This window comes from Podarcis cretensis (assembly GCF_951804945.1).
Source record: "Podarcis cretensis genome assembly, chromosome: 4".
NCBI classification, from domain to species: Eukaryota; Metazoa; Chordata; class Lepidosauria; order Squamata; family Lacertidae; genus Podarcis; species Podarcis cretensis.
In genome coordinates, this window is record NC_137173.1 from 2718144 (window position 1) to 2737528 (window position 19385).

General features: G+C 46.0%; 2 protein-coding genes across 2 annotated transcripts; both read left to right on the plus strand.

Moving 5' to 3' along the window:
- Positions 1–387: 387 nt before the first annotated feature.
- On the plus strand, positions 388–1335 carry LOC307214977 (olfactory receptor 52K1-like; the record flags this gene model as incomplete). The annotated part of the gene is made up of 1 exon (XM_079974094.1): positions 388–1335. The coding sequence occupies one exon, from the start codon at positions 388–390 to the stop codon at positions 1333–1335; it is 948 nt and encodes a 315-aa protein (XP_079830220.1).
- A 4585-nt stretch (positions 1336–5920) lies between these two features.
- Positions 5921–6883, plus strand: LOC307213930 (olfactory receptor 52D1-like; the record flags this gene model as incomplete). The annotated part of the gene is made up of 1 exon (XM_079972161.1): positions 5921–6883. One exon carries the CDS (start codon positions 5921–5923, stop codon positions 6881–6883), a length of 963 nt encoding a protein of 320 aa, XP_079828287.1.
- Between the last annotated feature and the right edge of the window lie 12502 nt (positions 6884–19385).

Genomic DNA, 19385 nt, shown 5'->3' on the forward strand with positions numbered 1-19385 from the left:
TTCCATAGGCTTTCTTTCAATAACCAACTGAGTCAACTTCCTGTATTCATATGGACAAATGCAAGAAGGATGAGTCTGTTTGTTGGTCATCATGGATGAAAGGAACCGACTGAGGTAATATGTCTCTGAATTCCAGATGGAAGTATCAAACAGCGGGAGGAGGGGGGGATGCAGAGTGCTTGACTAGTAGGACCCTTGCCTGATCTACCAAAGCTGTGGCTAATGTTCTTATCTTCTTCCCTTTTTTTGCCAACAGAATTTGTGTCTCTGATGTCATAAGGAACTCCCCACTTGTAGCATCGCAGAGTTATAGCTCAGAAAGAGCTTATGGTCCCATCTGGTATGCCTTGCCTGTGAAAGGAAAGACTATTTGATGCAGATATCGACATGAACACAGCTCCCAACCACACCTTCTCTGACCCCTCGGTGTTCTTCCTGTCTGGTATTCCTGGACTGGAAAGCTCCCACGGTTGGATCTCCATACTTTTCTGCTCTGTCTTCACCACCTCCCTGCTGGGCAACAGCACCCTGCTGTACGTGATCAAGACTGATGAGTGCCTCCACAAACCCATGTTCTTCTTCCTCTCCATGCTGGCCTCCATTGACCTGACCTTGTCCCTCACTACCATGCCCAAAACACTGAGCATCTTCTGGTTCAGGGCCAGGGAAATAAGTCTGACTGCCTGCCTTGTTCAGATGTTTCTCCTCCACACCTTTTCCATCATGGAGTCCGCCATCCTCTTGGCCATGGCCTTTGATCGCTATGTGGCCATCTGCCACCCTCTGAGGTACACCACCATCCTCACCAATTCCTTGGTAGCCAAAATTGGGCTGGTGGCTTTGGTGCGGGCTGCGGTCCTGATGCTCCCATTGCCCTTCCTGCTTAGGAGATTGCCCTATTGCCGCTCCCATGTCATCGCCCACTGCTACTGTGAGCACATGGCGGTGGTGAGATTGGCATGTGCCCACACTTGGTTCAATAACATCTACGGGATCATAGTTGCTCTCTTTGTTGTAGTACTTGATTTGACCTTTATTGGTCTTTCCTACACCAAGATCCTACAAACTGTCCTCAGTCTGGCTTCAAAGGAAGAGCAGCTCAAAGCCTTCAGCACTTGCATCTCTCACCTGTGTGCCATATTGGTTTTCTACACGCCTGTGGTCCTCTCCTCAGTCATCCATAGATTCGGTCATCATGTTGCTCCCTACATACATATCCTGCTGGCCAACTTCTACCTCCTCTTCCCACCCATGATGAACCCCATCATCTATGGGGTGAAGACCAAACAGATACGGGACAGAGTTCTCCTCCTCTTCCACCAGAAAAGCTTTTGAAGGGCAATCCAGCATGGGAAGCCAGCGATTATCATACCCATGGGTGGTTCTGCTCTTCACAGTTACAAACTTGGTTGGATGCTCAACGGCTTTAAAGGAGGATTAGACAAATCCCACTTGGTGGAAGTCACAGAAGGAGAGAGTGTCCATGTGAGGGAAGGGAAATAAATGGAGCCATTTCTTAGGGAGTTTGGGGGTAGTTGGGGTAGTTGAGAGATGGTTTACAGAAGAGTAGGAGGGAAAGAGGGAGATAGAGAATTGGTTCTGGCTTCTGTGTAACATTCACTCAACTTTTCCTGCCCCGATCTGACCACAGTGATCCATGCGACGGTCACCTCCAGGCTTGACTACTGTAATTCACTCTACGTGGGGCTGCCCTTGAAACTGTCCCAGAAACTCCAGCAGGCACTGAATGCTGCAGCAAGGCTCCTCACAGGGTCCCTGCCATGGAAGCATATTCACCCAGTTTCACTGGCTCCCAGTGGAGTATAGGGTCAGGTTTAAGGTGCTGGTTTTGGCTAAACATCTGCTTAGCCAAAGATGCTCTCTTGGCCTCCAGCCAGGAGAGGACAAAGGGACTGTCTCCTTATGAGATAGTTTCCAGATGTATGTTACTTTTCTAAGCTAATTCTGCCTTCTGGGATCCGATTGTGAACAGAATGTGAGTGAGTAAACTCTTTTTATACTGTTATAGAAGACTGTGTCGTGTTTTATCTTTTATAAGGGAATAAGGGGGAAATAACAGGACAGGACAGTTATTATAGAGGCTTTAGTGAGCCTGAGCAAATACATCTGCTGTGAGTTTAAAAGGGGGAATGTTACTCTGCTAAATTGTGGAACTTGTTAACACAAGTTGGAAAGGCTATAATCAAACAATATATCCTCTCCTGCATCTCTGAACATTCCCACAAAATTCAAGGAAGAGAGGGGTATCAAGGGCTACAAGCCATGATGCCTATGCACTGCCTTTAATGTTGGAGACAGCAATGCTTCTGAATACCAGTTGCTGGAAATCACTGGAGTGCTCTTGTGCTCAGTCCTGCTTGCGGGTTTCCCATAATGGGCATCCGGTTGGCCACTGTGAGAAGAGGGTGTTGGGAGCAGGGCCAGGGTGGGAGAGTACTAGAGTTCTCTCTAGTCGAGTTGTGTGGGATCAATTCCAGTCTCTCACCTCCAAGGATGTGGACAGGCTGCTTGGACGAGTGAAACCAACCACCTGTCTCCTTGATTCTTGCCCATCCTGGCTGATAAAAGCGAGCCGGGAAGGGCTGGGCGATGGGCTTTGCGGGGTCGTGAATGCTTCTCTCTGTGAGGGAGCCTTCCCAGACCCACTGAAAGAGGCGGTTATCAAACCGCTTCTTAAAAAGCCATCTTTAGATGCAGCTAATATGGCCAACTATCGCCTAGTCTCAAATCTTCCATTCTTGGGCAAGGTGATTGAGCGAGTGGTTGCTGAACAACTCCAGGCACGCCTGGAAGAAGCGAACCATTTGGATCCCTTCCAGTCGGGATTCAGGCCTCATCATGGGACTGAAACTGCCTTGGTCGCGCTGGTCGATGATCTCCAGCAGGCTAGGGACAAAGGTGAGAGCTGTTTCCTAGTTCTGCTGGATCTTTCAGTGGCTTTTGATACAATCGACCATTACCTTCTGGCAGTTCCCTCGCTGTGAGAAGCCAAGTTACAGGGAACCAGGCAGAGGGCCTTCTCAGTAGTGGCATCCACCCTGTGGAACGCCCTCCCACCAGATGTCAAAGAGGAAAACAACTACCAGACTTTTAGAAGACATCTGAAGGCAGCCCTGTTTAGGGAAGCTTTTAATGTTTAACAGACTATTGTATTTTAATATTTTGTTGGAAGCCACCCAGAGTGGCTGGGGAAACCAGTCAGATGGGTGGGGTATAAATAATAAATTATTATTATTATTATTATTATTATTATTATTATTATTATTATTAAAATATACAGTGCTTTTTCTGGGGGGTGCAGCAGTACACATACCCATAAACATTTTGTGAATCTAAGTTTGGCCTCATTGAGGGGCAATATATCAATATGAGTAGGAAAATGAGAGTACCCTTAAACATTCTTTTTCAGAAAAAGAGCACTGCAAATATATACTGTATGTCCTCCCCACTAAAGTCTGTGTGTCCCAAACACCTTCAGTTTCAAGCTGAAGGAAATAAAACTGTCAAGAAGCTCTCAGTAGCTCTCTCCTCCATGAATTTGTCTAATCGCCATTTGAAGTCACCAAGCTGGTGGCCATCACTGTCTCCTTGATGGAGGAGCACTTAACTGCTCCAAAACTAGCGTTCCGAACGTAGCATACATCAAAAGCACCTTCAAAGCAGCTGCCCCCCAAGTGAGCTATCATTCCCAGCACTTTTATCAAACTACAGCTCACAAGATTCTCTTTTTTTATTGTCTCTCTCTCTCTCTCTCTCTCTCTCTCTCTCTCTCTCTGTGTGTGTGTGTGTGTGTGTGTCTGTGTGGTGTGTATGCAGCCTTGGTGATTTTCAGCAAGAATCTCCCTGGACAGAACACATTCCATCCCAGCTGCGTGAAGCTGGCCTGGCCTGCTCCCTAGCAACCATCTCTAGGCAATAGCCAAGTGGGCTTCATAGAACCCCTTGCACCTTACGCACCCAGAATCACCAAGGGATTTCTCACCTGTGCTCCATCACCCACGGATGCAGCACCTGAGGGACTCTGAAGTCACTAAAAATCCCCTTCCATTATCCTGACCTAGCTGCTCCAAAGTCTATAAAATGAAGGCACTGAATCCGCCCACCTTGCAGATGTGCCTGGGCTGGGCACACGTGAGCTATGGATCCAAGCTGTTTCTGGACCAGGGACCCTGGAGAGCTCCATGCACCTCGCCAGCTGATACAGACATTGAAAACTGATCTAAAGTAACAGGTGTGTGTGTCCGTGTACCATTTCTGATTAATCACCTACTGCATGTGTTGCAAAAAAGGCTGGTATCTGCTCTGCAGTCAAAAAGGGAATGCAAGTGTGTTGCTAAAGAAGAGGAGGAATTTGGATTTGATATCCCGCTTTATCACTACCCGAAAGAGTCTCAAAGCGGCTAACATTCTCCTTTCCCTTCCTCCCCCACAACAAACACTCTGTGAGGTGAGTGGGGCTGAGAGACTTCAAAGGAGTGTGACTGGCCCAAGGTCACCCAGCAGCTGCATGTGGAGGAGCGTAGATGCGAACCCGGTTCACCAGATTACGAGTCCACCGCTCTTCACCACTACACCACACTGGGTCTCCAGTTGCACTTTCTCCGCTGGAGGATGGTAGAATGGTCTGCACGGAGTGGCCATTGGGGGGGGGCCCACGGCTGGGCTGAGGGTCTTGAACACAGACTAGTTGATAACATTAGTCAGTGAAGACAATTGTGAGCTGGTCTCACTCAGTATAGGATAGCTGCTTATAGCTGTTCGGCTTTTAGGCTTCCCACTGGGACATCTGGCAAAGCAGGATGCTGGACCAGGTGAACTTTCTGCCTGATCAAGCTAGAGGGCTCTTCTTGTGCTTTTAATGCTGGGTGTATATGGGGGGGGGGGAGGGAGATGGGCGGCTTGTGCTGGAACCCAGAAGAGAGCCACTCCATGTGTCAATGTCTTCTGAAAGCACTTATGCTCCCTGACCCTGACCCTGCATTTATCTGCAGTTGTGACATGGCCTGGAACCTCATGTTTAGGGAAGCTTTTAATGTTTAATAGGTTATTGTATTTTAGTGTTCTGTTGGAAGCCGCCCAGAATGGCTGGGAAAACCCAGCCAGATGGGCGGGGTATAAATAATAAATTATTATTATTATTATTATTATTATTATTATTATTATTATTATTCTATCCTATCTTTTCATGCAGGTGGTTTACTCCAGAATTGGACTCCTGAGGATGTTGTTCTGGCACTAGTTGTTCTCTTCTTGAACTTCATTTTTTCCTTTCAAAGATATAAATTAAGTCAAAAATATATATTTTTTAAATTATCACCCTCAAAGATGAGCTCAGAAGAGCTGAAGAATGGGGGGGGGGGGAGAGTAAACAAAAGCAAATTTTCCAAAAAGGGGGCTTCTTGATGAGTAATTGATGGGGGGATCCTAGGAGAATCTATAGAGCACCCCTGAATTGTCTGATTCCACAACTTAAACCAAGCAGCAAAAGCCTCCTCATTGAGAAGCATCAAATTCATTTTCTATCTGCTCGCTTTTTGATGGAGCATATAAAGAGAACCGACCTTGGAAGAACAGAGAACATTCGTAGCAGCAGGAAAGACCCTGAGGTCAGTAGTCTCCCCCTGGGCAATGTCTCTGGAAGCCAGTATATGCAACTGCAGGAAAATCTAGAGGAAGCCACACACAAACCTTTTACGATTTTGCAAGGAGCAGTCTGAACACATCCATTTAAAGTTAGGAGCACCTGTGTCACAAAGGGAGAAATTCTGATAGATAAGCCGCAGGGTCAGGTCTTTGCTCAATTTAACACGAACAATCTCACTGCAAAGGGGGAGCTTTAAGCAAAAGAAGTGGCTCTACTCTCTCTGCATACTGTATATGCAATTCACTAGCATCTGTCATGCCAGACATTGGCAACATTAGCAGCCATGCCCCTTCCTCCTCCTCCTCCTTCTTTCTCCTGGGTATTCCAGGTCTGGAGAACATACAGGTTTGGATCTCCATCCCCTTCTGCTTCATCTATGCCATGGCCGTCTTTGGCAATGCCACCCTGCTCTGGATCATCAAGACTGATTCCAGCCTCCACAAGCCCATGTACCTCTTCCTTTCCATGCTGGCTTTGACTGATATAGCCATGCCCACCTGCATCGTTCCCAAGATGCTGGGCATCTTCTGGGCTGGCGCCCAAGAGATCACCTTTGCTGGCTGCCTGGTGCAGATGTTCATGATCCATGCCCTCTGTGCGGTGGAGTCTGGGACCCTCACTGCCATGGCTTATGACCGCTACGTGGCCATCTGCTCCCCACTCAGCTACACAACATTACTGACGACAAACACTGTGGCAAAGTTTGGTGCTGTTATCGGGGTCCGGGCCTTCATCATTGTCTTGCCCTTTCCTTTCCTGGTGAAGAGACTGCCGTTCTGCCACTCCCACCTTATATCCCATTCCTACTGTGAACATATGGCAGTAGTGAAGCTCGCATGTGGGGACACCACACCCAACAACCTCTATGGGTTAATACTATCCCTTGTCATTGTCGGTGCTGACCTTGGCTTTATCTTCGTCTCCTATGGACTGATCCTACACGCTGTTTTCCAGCTGCCCTCGCTGGAGGCCAGGCACAAGGCCCTGGGTACCTGTGGGGCCCACGTGGGGGTCATCATCGTCCTCTACACACCGGGCCTCTTTTCTTTCCTCACCCACCGCTTTGGACACAACATCCCTCACCACATCCACATCTTCCTGGCAAACATCTATCTCATGGTTCCAGCCATGCTCAACCCCATCGTTTATGGCGCCAAGACCAAGGAGATCCGTGAGCGGGTGCTGAGTGCACTGGGGCTGAGGAAGAGCGCCTCCTAGACTCCCAAGGGGGAACTGCAGGAAGAGCAGGAGAGGAGCAGGAGGGCAGGGATGAGCTGCCAGGGGCTTTGAAGAACTTTACCCCCATGGTGTCTTCTCAAGTTGTCAGGGGAGGTGTCAGAATTCATCCATTGCTTTTTGGCACAGCATGTTTAAGTGAGGGGGTTTGTGTGTGGGGGGGTGTATTCACTTGTCAGTGATGATATGTAACAATATTGTCTCATGGTCTTACCAATATTTTTTTGTAATGCTTTGTAATGCTTTTGTAACTGCTTTGTCCTGGGTGAGGCATGGGACTTTTGTCTGGGGAGCTGACCAGTTAACATGGAGGGTTTGTCTGGTATCAGGTTTGTTACAGGAATTCTAAGGTCTCAAATATAGAATAAATGTTGATAATTGGACAAGGTTGAAGCAGGAGTCAGCCATTAAAGGAATGACCAAGGATTTGAGGGAAAATCACCCTTTATTTGGTTGCAACCAGTCTCCAGTCTTAAGGCAGACGGAAGCGTCAAGCTATGTTTAGCTCAGGCTTTTATGGAAGAGTTTGGATTTGATATCCCGCTTTATCACTACCTGAAGGAGTCTCAATGCGGCTAACATTCTCCTTTTCCTCCCCCCCCCACCACAAACACTCTGAGAGGTGAGTGAGGCTGAGAGACTTCAGAGAAGTGTGACTAGCCCAAGGTCACCCAGCAGCTGCATGTGGAGGAGCGGAGACGCGAACCCGGTTCACCAGATTACGAGTCCACCATTCTTAACCACTACACCACACTGGCTCTCACCACACTTATACATTTCAGAGGACCAGCCCACACGATACATGAGCAATTAAACTCGAACACTCTGGCATACCGTATTTTAACTCCATAAGACGCATCTGACCATAAGACGTACCTGGTTTTTGGAGGAGGAAAACAGGGGGGAAATATTCTGAATCAAATGTTGTACTAAACTATTTAATAAACTACCGTTTATTAACTACTCTATCAGAGTTAGAGTGAGAGGGACAGGAGCTTTATGTTTCTTTACCATGCGTGCACAAGGAGCGACGAGCGGGGAGGCAGCACGCCCCCGGACGGACCTGACACAGGAACCCCAGCAGCCTCCTCTCGTGTAAGCGGCTCTCTCCAGCTCTGCTGCTTCAAAGTGAGCCACGGAGGAGGGAAGGAAGGGGAGTCATGGATCCTCCGCTCGCAACTGCAGCGGGATCCCGCCGCCGTCCATAGGCATTCACTCCATAAGACGCACAGTCATTTTCCCTTACTTTTTAGGAGGAAAAAAGTGCGTCTTATGGAGCGAAAAATACGGCAATTCATGACACGGGATGAGCCAGATGAGCAACAGGTCAAGAAGGTCGTTACAGCATGCAATTATGCAGTGCCGGTTTCTTACACGGCTTCCCATTCTTCCCTTAGATCTCTGGGCCAAAGATAACAATTGGCAAGCTTCCTGGTAACCTTACACTTAACAGGCGAGGATCTCTAGCTTAAGCCTATCAGGTAAGGATTTCAATCACTGGCACATTTCAGGAGGCCTTTCATCTATATTTCCCTTGCTAAGATTCATTTTTTTAAAAAATAAATTTTTATTAACCGGCCAATCAAATCAAATTAAATCACATCACATAACTTCCGAATTACAAAGCCAAATTTTAAATTTTTGTTGGGGGGACCCATATTTCAAGATCCGAAGGGGCAGTGGCGTAGCGTGGGGGGTGCAGGGGGGGCCGGCCGCACCGGGCGCAACATCTGGGGGTTAGGGAAATCCACGGGTTAGGGGGCGCAAATCCACGGGTTAGGGGGCGCAAATCCATGGGTTAGGGGGCGCAAATTACTTGCCTTGCCCCGGGTGCTGATAACCCACGCTACGCCACTGCGAAGGGGGATTCTGATCATCTTCTTGCTACTGCGTTAATGTCCAAATCAATCCAAATCAGTCCAAACAGAGTTCATAATTCTATCCAGTCTTATCTTGCTGTTTCCACATCACATCTTGTTCATATATTTTCTCTTTTTTCTTATGATCTCTTCTGATAGTCTCCTTAAGCCGATAAATACCAATAATAATCCTGTGTGAATTTTTCCGTTCTTCCAATCCTCAAATCGAGATGGTTTCCATATATCATCGCCTTCATAGATAACATCGCTCTTTCCATCATTAATCTCGCAAAACTGTCGCTCTTAAGTCCCTCTGAGGAGTTTCACCCACAATATAAAAACAGCTCTATTTCTCTATTTCTCCTCCCAGACTCAAGTCCTCCGACAGAACTTCCCAATATGGCGACGGTATTTTTAACTGCGTCATTCCAAAGCTCTTATACATTCCACGCTCTTCTTAAAACATGCTTTGGTTCGAAAGTTTATCTCCACACAGTCTTAAATCCACAGCTTAAGTCCTTAACACGACATTTCTGATTCGTGAGGGGAGGGGATTCTTGTTTAATCACATAAGGAAAGAAAGGAAAGGTTTTTTTCCTCCCCCATCAGTCATTTGCCATACCATGTCTTGGCATATCTTCTCATGATTTAATCTTGTCTTGTTTTATCAGAGATCTCTTCTGTTAGCAGTCTTTACTCCCCCTCCTTCCTTGAAATATGTGCATTCCTTCATCCAAATTGTTTCTTTTGAAGTTCTTGCAGCTAGTGGCGCTGATCAGGGACGGCGTCCAGGAGCACCGGAATCCCACAGGAGGGCTTTGTGCCTAGTGCCCCCATCCCCACAAATTCAGGGGTGGTATAGGGCACAGCAGGCAAGCCAGTCCCTCCACCATCCTGGGGGGGGGTAGGGAGGCTAATTACTCCCATCATAGCCTCCAAATTACCTCGTGTGGGTCGGAGAGATGTTATTGTCAGCCATCTTCCGATGCGCCCCCTAGTGGCCCCCCTTCCCTTGCTAAGATTCATGCATGTTTAGCCTGCAAGTCTTCCCATTGGAGCAATTTTATAACTTATAAACTTTCTTTGCTGCACTGTGATGTTTGCTCATTAGCATGCGAGTTTTCATGTTAATTGTCCAGCTCCTATCTGCTGTTCTGTTCACAGTGACCTTGAATGTGTTTCTGCTCTTCCTATATGCACGGCACGGGGGATTGGATATGACAGGAAACTAGAATTCCCCTTTGCAGCAGCCTTCTATTTAAACAAGCTCCTTTTGGGGTGCCGTTTGAAGTCAAGTCTTTTAAATGATTTTAATTGTCTTTTTTTAAAAATCATTTTCCAGCTTGTGCTGTTTGTATTCATAAAGCTCCTTTAGAATTAACAGGCCTCCCTGTGATGATTTCTCAGCCCCTGAGGAGTACAGTGGTGCCTCGCAAGACGAAATTAATCTGTTCCGTGAGGCTCTTCGTATAGCGGTTTTTTCGTCTTGCGAAGCAAGCCCATTGACAGATTAGCGGATTAGCGCTATTAGCGGTTTAGCGGCTTTTAGCGGATCAGCTGATAAGTGGCTTAGGGCTTAGGAAAAGGGGGGAAAGGGGGGGGAAACCCCGCAGGAACTCGCAAGACATTTTCGTCTTGCGAAGCAAGCCCATAGGGAAATTCGTTTTGCGAAGCGCCTCCAAAACGGAAAACCCTTTCGTCTAGTGGGTTTTCCGTCTTGCGAGGCGTTCGTCTTGTGGGGCACCACTGTATCTGGAGTTTGTCTATAGCACTGATGGGCTGTAATGAGCTGTAACTTAGCGGAACTTCAAAAAGAATTTTCTAGCCATTTGAACTGGTGCTCAGCATAGGAAAGAGAGAAAACTTTTTGCATGCAAACATTTCAGTGTTGGTGTTTTTAAGCTACCTTTCTCATTTCTCTAAGCAAACTTCTTTTTTTTTTAAAAAATAAATTTATTTAAAGTTTTTGTGACAGAAAAAGAAGTAAAAACTGGGGGGGGGGAGCTTACAACCACAGTCATTCAACATAATTCCAATTACAAGCACAAACATTTTACTTTTATATCACATTCTTAATAATTTTCCAAATACCACCCTCTACTTCCCTCCCCCCCACCCGACTTCCCTTCACCCATGTGAAATCTTATTGGCATTTGTTTCTTGTTGTGTTAGCACTTATTTATACTTAATAGTCATATCCTTTATAATATCATCTTGTATCCTTGTGAATCTTTCCTTTTACGTTTATGTTAAAATTAATTTTAAGGAAGGACCAAACATTTTTTATGTATGCAACAACAGCAGCAAGGATACTTATCGCTAAGCACTGGAAAACCCAAGATCTACCCACACTGGAAGACTGGCAGATGCAGCTGATAGACTATATGGAACTAGCCGAGATGACTGGCAGAATCCGAGACCTGGGAGAAGAGAAGGTTGAAGAAGACTGGAAGAAATTTAAGATTTATTTTAAAAAGCATTGTAATTTGGTTGAATGTTAAGAAGGATGCTAGATCATAAATAATTGACCACCACTAAATTAGATGGAATTAGGACGATAAGTAGATCGAGGAAAATATAAACCATTTGGAGAACGATTAGATTATGTTTAAAAGAATGGGACTTAGGAATATAAATAAGATGATAATTTGCTGGTTAAAATTTAAGACGATGTAAGTGGGAGCGGGAGATGTGAGGGAGTCCAAAGAGGTTTTGAAAATATGTCATGATATATGTTATATTGTTGATTATTTTTGCATTTGTATTTAAAAATTCTAATAAACATTTTTTTAAAAAAAAAAGATTAAGCTGCTGCTAATTGGGGTCATAAACCAATTAGCTACGCCACGCCAATTATCTAACAGAACTAACTTAGTTGGTCTTTAAGGTGCTACTGGAAGGAATTTTTTTATTTTGTTTTGACTATGGCAGACCAACACGGCTACCTATCTGTAACTAGATATGAGGAATGCGATACTGAAAACAAGTTACCAAAAAAAGTTGATAATTGATGGCAGGCCGATTATTATCTTCAAAGAAATTCCTACCAGATTTTTACGTAAGAGAGATGGCTATAAACAACTAGTGAGTGTTTTGAAAAGAAACAGTATACAACACAGGTGGGAGTTCCCGGAAGGGATCTCCTTTTATTACAAAAATAAAAGATTCAGGTTGACGGACATTCAAGAGGTGAGGAAATTTTCAAGGAGATACGAGAAGGAGATTGGAAAGGTAAAGGATAAATTTGGAGAAAGGGATTCAGATTTAGAGGAGAGAAGAAGGAAAAGGGAGAGAGAGGAAGAGAAAGAAAGAAGAGGAAAAGAAGAAGAGGAGGAGGAAACAGAAGAAAGAGAAGTGGGAGAAGAAGAAGAGGAGGAGGAGGACATAGGCAACAAAACCACTCAAATTTAATTTTAATTTGTTACTATGGTTAATTCGGTTAAATAATAATGATGTTGAAATTAATAACCTGGAATGTGAATGGTTGAAACGAGAAATCTAAGAGGAATAAAATTGAAAATGTATTGAAGGAAAAAAATCTCGACATAATTTGTTTACAAGAAACTCATATTGCCCAAAAGCACAAATATATTTTGAAAAAGAAAAGGTTAGGGGTGGAATTTATTAATTCTGATGTGAGTAAAAAAAGAGGGGTGGTACTCTATGTCAAAGAAAAATGGGAACCTAAATTAATTTGTAAGGATGAGGAAGGGAGAATATTGGGGGTACAAATCAATCATCAGGGTGAAAAACTTAATGTGGTTGCCATTTACGCGCCAAATACAAACAAGGCAGAGTTTTATAGGAAATTGGAAGAGAGATTGATTGAAATAGAGGATCAAAAAATAATTTTATTAGGAGATTTCAATGGAGTGGTACAGTCAGAATTGGACAGGCTAACAAAGAAGAAGAAAGGTAATCAAGGGAAATTACCAAGGTCCTTGTTCAATTTGGTGGAAAATCTGGACTTAATAGATGTTTGGAGAGATAAACATCCAAGTACAAAGCAATTTACATTCTTTTCGGAACCTCACCAGAGTTGGGCGAGGATAGATCAGGTCTGGACCTCAAGGTACCTAACTCCAAGAATTTCGAAATGTGAAATACAGCCAAGAACTCTTATCAGACCATAACCCCATAGTCTTAGAAATAAAAGGTAAAGTGCAAAGTATATATAGATGGAGGATGAATGAAAATCTTTTTGAGAACTCCGAAGTAATTGAAAAAGCTAAAGACACCCTGAAATAATATCTTAAATGGAATTTAAATAATGATATTAATATTGACATAGTCTGGGACGCAAGCAAAGCCGTCATGAGGGGTCACCTAATACAGCAAAACAGCTATAAAAGAAAATTAAGAGAAAAGAAGAAAGAAGATATTCTAATGCAATTAAGAGAATGTGAGAAGAATTTAACGATAAAACCCAAAGACGAGCAGAATAAACGAGTAATTAAAATGTTACAAACCCAAAATTCAATGCTGGTAAATCAGGAGGTAGAATGGAAAATAAAATCAATGAAGCAGAGATTTTTTGAATCAGCCAACAGAACAGGAAAATTTTTGGCATGGCAGTTACGGAAAAGACAAAAACAAAGTGTAATAAATAAGATAAAAGTTGAAGGACGTCAAATAGAAGATTTGAATGAAATAAAGAGATCATTCCATAAATATTATGAAAAACTATAGAAAAGAGAAAATGAAGAAACAAACAAAATAGGAAAATATTTAGAAGATTACAAAGGAAAATACATAACAGAAGAAGAAATGGCACAACTGAATAAACCAATTACGAAAAAGAAATACAAGAAGCGATAAAAAAGATGAAATTAGGTAAAGCCCCAGGCCCGGACAGATTACCAGCCAAATATTATAAAACCTTGGACCAACTGACTCCGGTGTTATGTGATGTGATGAACAACATTTTGCAAGGAGGGAATATACCAGGTACCTGGAAGGAAGCGCCTATAACCCTGATTCCTAAACCAGACACTGATAGACTGAATATAAAAAACTACAGACCTATTTCATTGTTAAACAATGATTATATTTTTTTTGCAGAAATACTGGCAAACATACTTAAACTATTTCTCCCAAATAGACAACTTAAGGACAACGTCAGGCATATCATAAATATTATAGAATATTTGGAAGTCAAAAATGAAATACCGGCGGCCCTAATATTTATAGATGCCGAAAAAGCATTTGATAACGTATCATGGCAGTTTCTGTTAAAGAGCATGGAGACAATGGGGATAGAGGGCACTTTCATGAAAGGCATAAAAGCGATTTACTCTAATCAAACAGCTAAATTGATTGTTAACTGTCAGGGAACTGCCATCGGAGCTCAGGGGGGTGGAGAGGCTCTCGGATGCTGGGAGACCCTCAGATGCTGAGGAAGGAACCAGCAGGGGGAGAGGGAGAGTTTCCGCTGAAGAAGGAGGGAAGGAGGAGACAGCGTCGGAGGTGAGGCTCAGAGACGCTTCAAGCGAGACCAGTGGTGAGAGCTCAGGACCTCCCCTTGGAACGCCCACTCTGCGCAAAAAGCTGTCACGCAGGGAATCAAGGAGGAGACTTTCTGTCAAGGAACTTTTATGTTGGAAGAAATTCAGGAAACGCCCACTGACAGATTCTGCCAGTGATTAAGGCAGCCACGCACTTATGGCTGTGCGGTTAGGGAGAGTTTAAAAACTGACTACAAAACTGGGAGCGTTTTATCGCTTACGCACAAGCAACCCCTTATCCCATTACAGCAATCCGTCAGTCTTTGACACTGTTTGTGCGAAGGAAGGGCATCATGAGCAACCCAACCGGAGTCGGAGGAGCGGAGGGAGCCGGAGGAGGACCAACTCTGGAGGAGAGAAACAGAGATTTGGAACACCAGCTGGCTCTGCTAGCAGCGCGACTCAATGAAAGGCGAGCTCCGGATGCACAGGGGAAACCCACCCCCATTGCAAGGAAGGTACCAGGACTGGTGCATAAATTCGGGGGTGACCCAAGGGACTACCAGGCTTTTAAGACAGAGATGCAGTATGCCCTGAACCTGCAGTATGATGACTTTGCCGATGAGGGGGCGAGAGTAGCCTTTGTGATTGGACACCTGGAGGGGGGGGCTAGAGAATGGGTTAGACCCCTGATGGCATCGGATAATGACGCCTTGAAAGACTTGAGGAAATTTTTTTTAACTATGGACTTGATGTTTTCCAGCCAGATTGAACAGGGCATTGTACGCAGGCAGTTGATGGCGTGCAAACAGGGGAATCAATCAGTCCGAGAGTATTGGGTGCAATTTGCCATGCTCATACACAGACTGGGGTGGGATCTGGCTTCGGACCCAATACAAATGTTATTCAAAGAAGGCCTAGCCCCGGCAGTAAAAGATGAACTTTCCCGCGCGCCCCGCCCGCAGTCGATGTATCAGCTGACCAAGGTTGCACTTGTGATTGGCGCGCGCCAGGAAGCGAGGGCTCTAGAGAAGCGGGAAGGCAGAGGAGAGCGTTGGAATGATTTCCGCATTCCTGAGATGCCAGAACAACCTGCCCAGCCAGTGGAGCCAATGGAAATTGGAGGCGCGCGCACGCGCGCGTGGGACTTCAAATTCAAACGAAGGGCGGAAGAAGGAGGGGAAAGGCGCCAAAAAGTGTTTCCTCTGCCAACAGCCAGGACATTTTGCCAGGGTCTGCCCTCAAAGAAAGGCATGGCAAGGAATGGTGGGGGCTGTTGGGAGTGAGGAGGAGGGGGTTAAGGAGCAGGTAAAAGCCAACGCCTGGCTACCGAGGACAGGGCACAGCAGCCAGGCCAAGGACCAGTGAACGTGCCCAAGCCTGAACCCCCCCGAGCAGCCATCGCCGTAGGGGTGGTGCTAGAGCTACCCAACAGACATCCACTCACGATAAAAGCTCTGTTAGACTCAGGCAGCTCTTGCAATTTCATGAGTAAGGAATTCTCATCAGAGCATCAGATACAGACTCTGCCCCTAAGTAGTCCTTTGCAAGTCACCACGATTGATGGGAGGGAACTTCTGGGAGGAGAAGTAACCCAACAGACGGTCCCCATGACAATGAGGGTGGCCAGGCACACGGAAGTCATTGCCTTTCCTGTAGCCACCCTGGCGGGACCACCCATCATATTGGGAATGAGCTGGCTGGCGCTACATGATCCGTTAGTGGGATGGCACTACCCAAGGACCACTGGGTGTGTGGGGCAGTATTGGTTGGACGAGAACTGGTAGAGGGGACCGAGGGCGATGAGTACGCCCAAAACAAGCTCAGAGAGCTCAGGGGAGCAGGGGAAAACCTGGGGGGGTGAGGGAAAAAATGGGGTGCTGTACTACAGGGGGGCTTTGTATATACCAGAGGGGCAATTGAGGAGTAGAGCACTCAAACAACTGCACGACAGCCCCACGGCGGGACATTTTGGGCAACACAAAACCATGTTGTTAGTCACCAGGCAGTTCTGGTGGCCAAAGGTGAGGGAAGATGTACAAGAATATATAAGGGGGTGTGACCGCTGCCAGAGAGCCAAAGGGGAGAGGGCGGCACCTGCGGGGTTGCTGGAACCATTACCCACACCAGAAAGGCCATGGGAGGCAGTGTCCATAGATTTTATGACAGATTTGCCCAAATCTAGGGGGAAAACGGCGGTCATGGTGGTAGTAGACTTGTTAACTAAGATGTGTCATTTTATAGCTTGCTCACATGCAGTGACGGCGGAGGAAACCGCCAGGCTATTTGTAAAACACATTTTTAGGTTGCATGGCGCCCCGTTGAGGGTGGTCTCTGACAGAGGAAAACAATTCATGTCCAGGTTCTGGAGGAAGCTCATGAGCCTACTGCACGTGGAGGTCAATTTCTCGACGGCCAGACACCCAGAAACCAATGGGCAAGCGGAAAGGGCAAACAGTATTTTGCAACAATACTTGAGGTGTTATGTCAATGAGAGAGAGTGTGACTGGGTAGAGAAATTAGCCCTGGCCGAATTTGCCTACAACAACGCCGAGCATGTGTCCACGGGCATGAGTCCATTTATGGCCAATTATGGTTGTCACCCTAGGGCCTTTCCAGGGGAAGGGGAGGAAAGATGGAGTGTACCGGCGGCGGAACATTTCGTAGAAGAAATGGAAACAATACACCAACAGCTTAAGTTGAATTTAGAGAGGGCCAAGGAAGCGTACAAAAGGCAGGCAGATAGGAGCAGGAGGGAAGGAGCGACTATAAGGGTTGGGGACCGGGTGTGGTTGTCAACACAAGGGTTACCGTTCAAGGGTGGTTGCAAGAAATTGAGACCGAGACGACTGGGATCCTTCGAGGTTACACAACAGGTGAATCCGGTGGCCTTTAGGCTCAACCTGCCGGACAACATGAAACTACATCCAGTATTTCATAGATCATTACTGTCACCATACAGGGAAGGGCGGGAATTTCAGGAACGAGAGGGAGAGGTTCCCGAGGCACCACAAGTAGAAGAGAGGGAGCGCAGCAGTCATGTAGCAGAAATACTCGATTCAAGGTGGAAGGGTAAACAGGTGGAGTACCTAGTGGCGTGGGAAGGGGAACCGGAGTCAGAAAATGCTTGGGTACCAGCGGAAACCATCAAGGATGAGTTTCACTTGGGAGAGTTTCACCGTAGGTTCCCAAGGAGGCTCAAACCCTTAGCTACGTTCTGGGAGGAGCAATTTGGCACCACCGACGAGGAAGAGGAGTTTGAGGGATTTCCGGACTCTGGGCAGGAAGAGGAAGAAGAATCTGAAGAGGGGGAATCAGATTGGGAAGATTATTCAGGAAGACGGGATAGTAGTAGGTGGAGAGCAGTTTTCGAGTCATCAGAAGATGGGGGAGATTCTTTCCGGGGGTTCCCAGCCTCACCGCCCAAAGAAAGGGGGAGAACAGGGGGTGAGGGGGGTCCTGGAGGGGAGGTGGATGTCAGGGAACTGCCATCGGAGCTCAGGGGGTGGAGAGGCTCTTGGATGCTGGGAGACCCTCAGATGCTGAGGAAGGAACCAGCAGGGGGAGAGGGAGAGTTTCCGCTGAAGAAGGAGGGGAGGAGGAGACAGCGTCGGAGGTGAGGCTCAGAGACGCTTCAAGCGAGACCAGTGGTGAGAGCTCAGGACCTCCCCTTGGAACGCCCACTCTGCGCAGAAAGCTGTCATGCAGGGAATCAAGGAGGAGACTTTCTGTCAAGGAACTTTTATGTTGGAAGAAATTCAGGAAACGCCCACTGACGGATTCTGCCAGTGATTAAGGCAGCCACGCACTCATGGCTGTCCGGTTAGGGAGAGTTTAAAAACTGACTACAAAACTGGGAGCGTTTTAGCGCTTACGCACAAGCAACCCCTTATCCCATTACAGTTAACAATAATTTGACAGCTTCATTTAATATTATGAAGGGAACAAGACAAGGCTGCCCTCTATTCCCTTTACTATTCATAATGGTGTTAGAGGTAATAGCAAACAGGATGAGAACTACGCCAAAGATATGGGGGGTTAAAATTGGTACCAAGGAGTACAAGTTGAAGGCATATGCGGACGACTTGGTGTTATCCTTAGAAGAACCACAAACAAGCGTCGGTAAGGTTTTGGAACAATTAGAGGAATTCGGCAAATTATCAGGTTTCAAATTAAACAAAATAAAGACTAAAATGCTGGTTAAAAATATGGATAGGAATATAAGAGAGCAATTAGAACAAAAATATGGAATTAAAGTCGTTGAAAAAAGTAAAATATCTAGGTATCTGGTTGACATCAAAAAATATCAATTTAATCAGTGATAATTATATACCTACATGGAAAGAGATTAAAAAGGATTTGGATATATGGAATAGGTTAAAGCTTTCATGGTCCGGAAGAATGGCGGCAAACAAGATGAATATTCTCCCGAAAATGTTGTTCCTATTTCAGACTATTCCGATAATCAGGGGGCCTTCGATATTTAAGGAATGGCAAAAAATTCTTTCAAAATTCATATGGTGGGGAAAGAGGCCGAGAATTAAATACCAACTACTTACGGACTTACAGGGGACGCAGGTGGCGCTGTGGGTTAAAGCCTCAGCGCCTAGGGCTTGCCGATCGAAAGGTCGGTGGTTCGAATCCCTGCGGCGGGGTGCGCTCCCGCTGCTCGGTCCCAGCGCCTGCCAACCTAGCAGTTCGAAAGCACCTCCGGGTGCAAGTAGATAAATAGGGACCGCTTACCAGCGGGAAGGTAAACGGCGTTTCTGTGTGCGGCTCTGGCTCGCCAGAGCAGCGATGTCACGCTGGCCACGTGACCCGGAAGTGTCTCCGGACAGCGCTGGCCCCTGGCCTCTTAAGTGAGATGGGCGCACAACCCCAGAGTCTGTCAAGACTGGCCCGTACGGGCAGGGGTACCTTTACCTTTACCTTACTTACGGACCAGAGAGAAAGAGGCGGGTTTTCCATGCCAAATCTAAGATTATATTATAAAGCTTCCTGTTTATGTTGGCTTAAAGAGTGGATTGTTTTAGAAAATTCAGACTTGTTGGACTTAGAAGGCTTTAATAATAGATATGGCTGGCATGCTTACTTGTGGCTCAACAAAGAAAAGGTTCACAAAGGTTTTTCAAATCATATTTTTAGAGGAGCCCTGTACGAAGTTTGGGAGAAAAACAAAAA